The 2464-nt window shown below is 38.6% G+C and overlaps 1 protein-coding gene across 1 annotated transcript; it reads left to right on the top strand.

The window, feature by feature from the left end:
* Positions 1 to 608: 608 nt before the first annotated feature.
* LOC120072135 (glucan endo-1,3-beta-glucosidase-like) lies at positions 609 to 1013 on the top strand. Its single transcript, XM_039024547.1, has one exon. It carries the CDS (start codon positions 609 to 611, stop codon positions 1011 to 1013), a length of 405 nt encoding a protein of 134 aa, XP_038880475.1.
* The last annotated feature ends 1451 nt before the right edge of the window (positions 1014 to 2464 follow it).

Genomic DNA, 2464 nt, shown 5'->3' on the forward strand with positions numbered 1-2464 from the left:
ACACTTTAAACTAACAAAAATTAGTATGAATTGAGGGTTAAGATGGAATCCATACCAAATTTTAGAAATTGTCGACCAAAAAGTATCAATTGATGGTTTTTATGTAACTAATGCCAACCACTCACTATAAGGACCAAAAATTAAATTGTTCAAAATTTCAAACTAAATTCGAAATAAGAATAATTTTGTAGGACCATAATATTTAAATAATTATAGCAAAAAAAAAAAGAAAAAAAAGAAAAAAAGAAAAAGAAAAGAAAAGCATACAAGCCAAGACCTATAGAAAATGTGAATCATTTGTTCTTCAAAAAGTAGTCCGCTACAAACAAGTCAAAATGGACTCCATTTTTAGACACAATTTTTATCAATTGATTTCGTGTCAAGTAGGATTGGTTATCGATCTGGTTCATGCATAATGAACATTCAACAAAATTGTCGTGGTAAGTTCAGTTCTCATTTATCATACATGCAACAAAATAAGACAATAGTTCTCCATTTTTTTCAGGTCCCAAAGACAAATATGCCTTCATGATCTCTTTATTACTTCGTTTGTTCGATAATATGACTCAAACTTAAATTGGATTTTAAATCAATCACATTGGGAAAAAATGGCAAAGCTTTTCCACATGATTGTCCTCTTCATGGCTGCCATGTCATCCATCGTCAAACCATATGACGTTCTTCTCCATGCCTACCATGGACTTGCTGGTAATAATCTGCAAGAGCCTTGGCAGGTGGTGCAACTATGTTTAAAATACAACATTCGTCGTGTTCGGTTGTACGAACCAAACCTTGATGTTATCGAAGCATTTCGTGGCATGGGAATCGACCTCCCTTTCAGTGAGCCCAATAGCTTGATAACAAACATGGCCCCCAATGACTCTGCGATGGGGGAGAGGTTTAACATCTACATAGATCCCTTCATAGGTGATTTCATCATCAACTACATCATTGTCGGTGATGAAGCCATTCCTGGGCTTGACAATGACATATTACCGGTCATGAAATCCTGACCTACTTGCACACTTGGACAGAAACGCGAAACGTCTTAAAGAGAGCGAGCTCCGCAACTCAACCTATAACGAACTTTTGTTTTGTAGGTTCCGTTTCAAACCGTTTGCTGCTGTCATGTTTATCGTCTGAGGATGTTGCCATTTCCAACAAAAACTGGATGTCCAACTTGTGGGAATCATAACGCTACAACGCCCGCGTTTGCAGAGGCATATAATTGGAATTTTAGGAGTCATATTTGTTAAGGATGCCAACACAGCCAGCCACACCACCAAAGGAAAATCCACATAGTAGCTTCGTCAGCAGTGCAAGACTTCATAAATTACAGTCTTGCCTCTTTACCAAAAGAATAGGATTTACCAAAGGAATAGGATGGTTACAACAAGTGTCTAACTATTTTTTGTTGAGTTATTCTTATACTCCCAAATTAGGGATTCCATATTGTATAAATACAACACATATGTACACTTCAACATACAAGAGAATATAAAGAAAAGGTTGGCGTGCCACTGTCGTGTATCCTCTGCATTATCGTCTACCTAGCTAAAACTGTCGTTTACCTTTGTTTGATACTAACGTCAATATACTATCGTCTACTTCTTGACGTTATCGTCTACACGACATCGTCTATCACTTAACGCTGTCGTCTACCTCTTAACGATATCGTCTACATGACATCTTCTATCTCCTAACGCTATTGTCTACCTCCTTCAGACATTATTGTTTACCTCCTCTAAACGCCATCGTCTATCATTCGACGCTATCATCTACCTCCTTTAAATGCTATCGTCTACCGCTTGACACTATCGTCTACTCACTGGTGTTATCGTCTATCTTTTGACTACTATCGTTTACCGTCCCGTCGTACACCTCTTCAAACGACAACTTCATACTTTAACTTGGTATCAGAGCACACAATGACCAACGTCAATCAAGGAAACCTGGGAACCATCCTCGGTACAGCCAACTTCAATAGCCCACCCTTAAACCAACTCCTCAATCAAATAACTAATGATGGACAGAAATGCACGTCATCTTAGGCCTTTTATTTAGAATTATGAAGGCTGTTAAGCAGAATATGCGACAATTATGTTAAAAATTCATGAGAAAATGAGTTTGCGTCATTTAGCATTAAAAATCTCGGCTAACCCACTATTATGCGTTATTATGTGTTAAATTGTCTATCTTTGTAGTTAACGCAAAAAGTGGACGCAGATGCGGAAGCCAGGCTATCACATAGACGACCGCATGCGAAGAAAATTCTCCATCGCAAATGCAAACGCACACGTTCAATGCATGGGTGTTGCGGTAATCAACCGCATGCGTCCATCGCATAGGAGTTGCGATCATCAAGCGATTGCGATCATCGTGTAGAAGTTGTGATAACCAAACGAATGCGGTCATCGCTGAGAACTTGCGATCATCGCAAGGACATTGCGATCATCGAACGAAT

The sequence above is a fragment of the Benincasa hispida genome, chromosome 2 (assembly GCF_009727055.1).
Source record: "Benincasa hispida cultivar B227 chromosome 2, ASM972705v1, whole genome shotgun sequence".
NCBI lineage: Eukaryota > Viridiplantae > Streptophyta > Magnoliopsida > Cucurbitales > Cucurbitaceae > Benincasa > Benincasa hispida.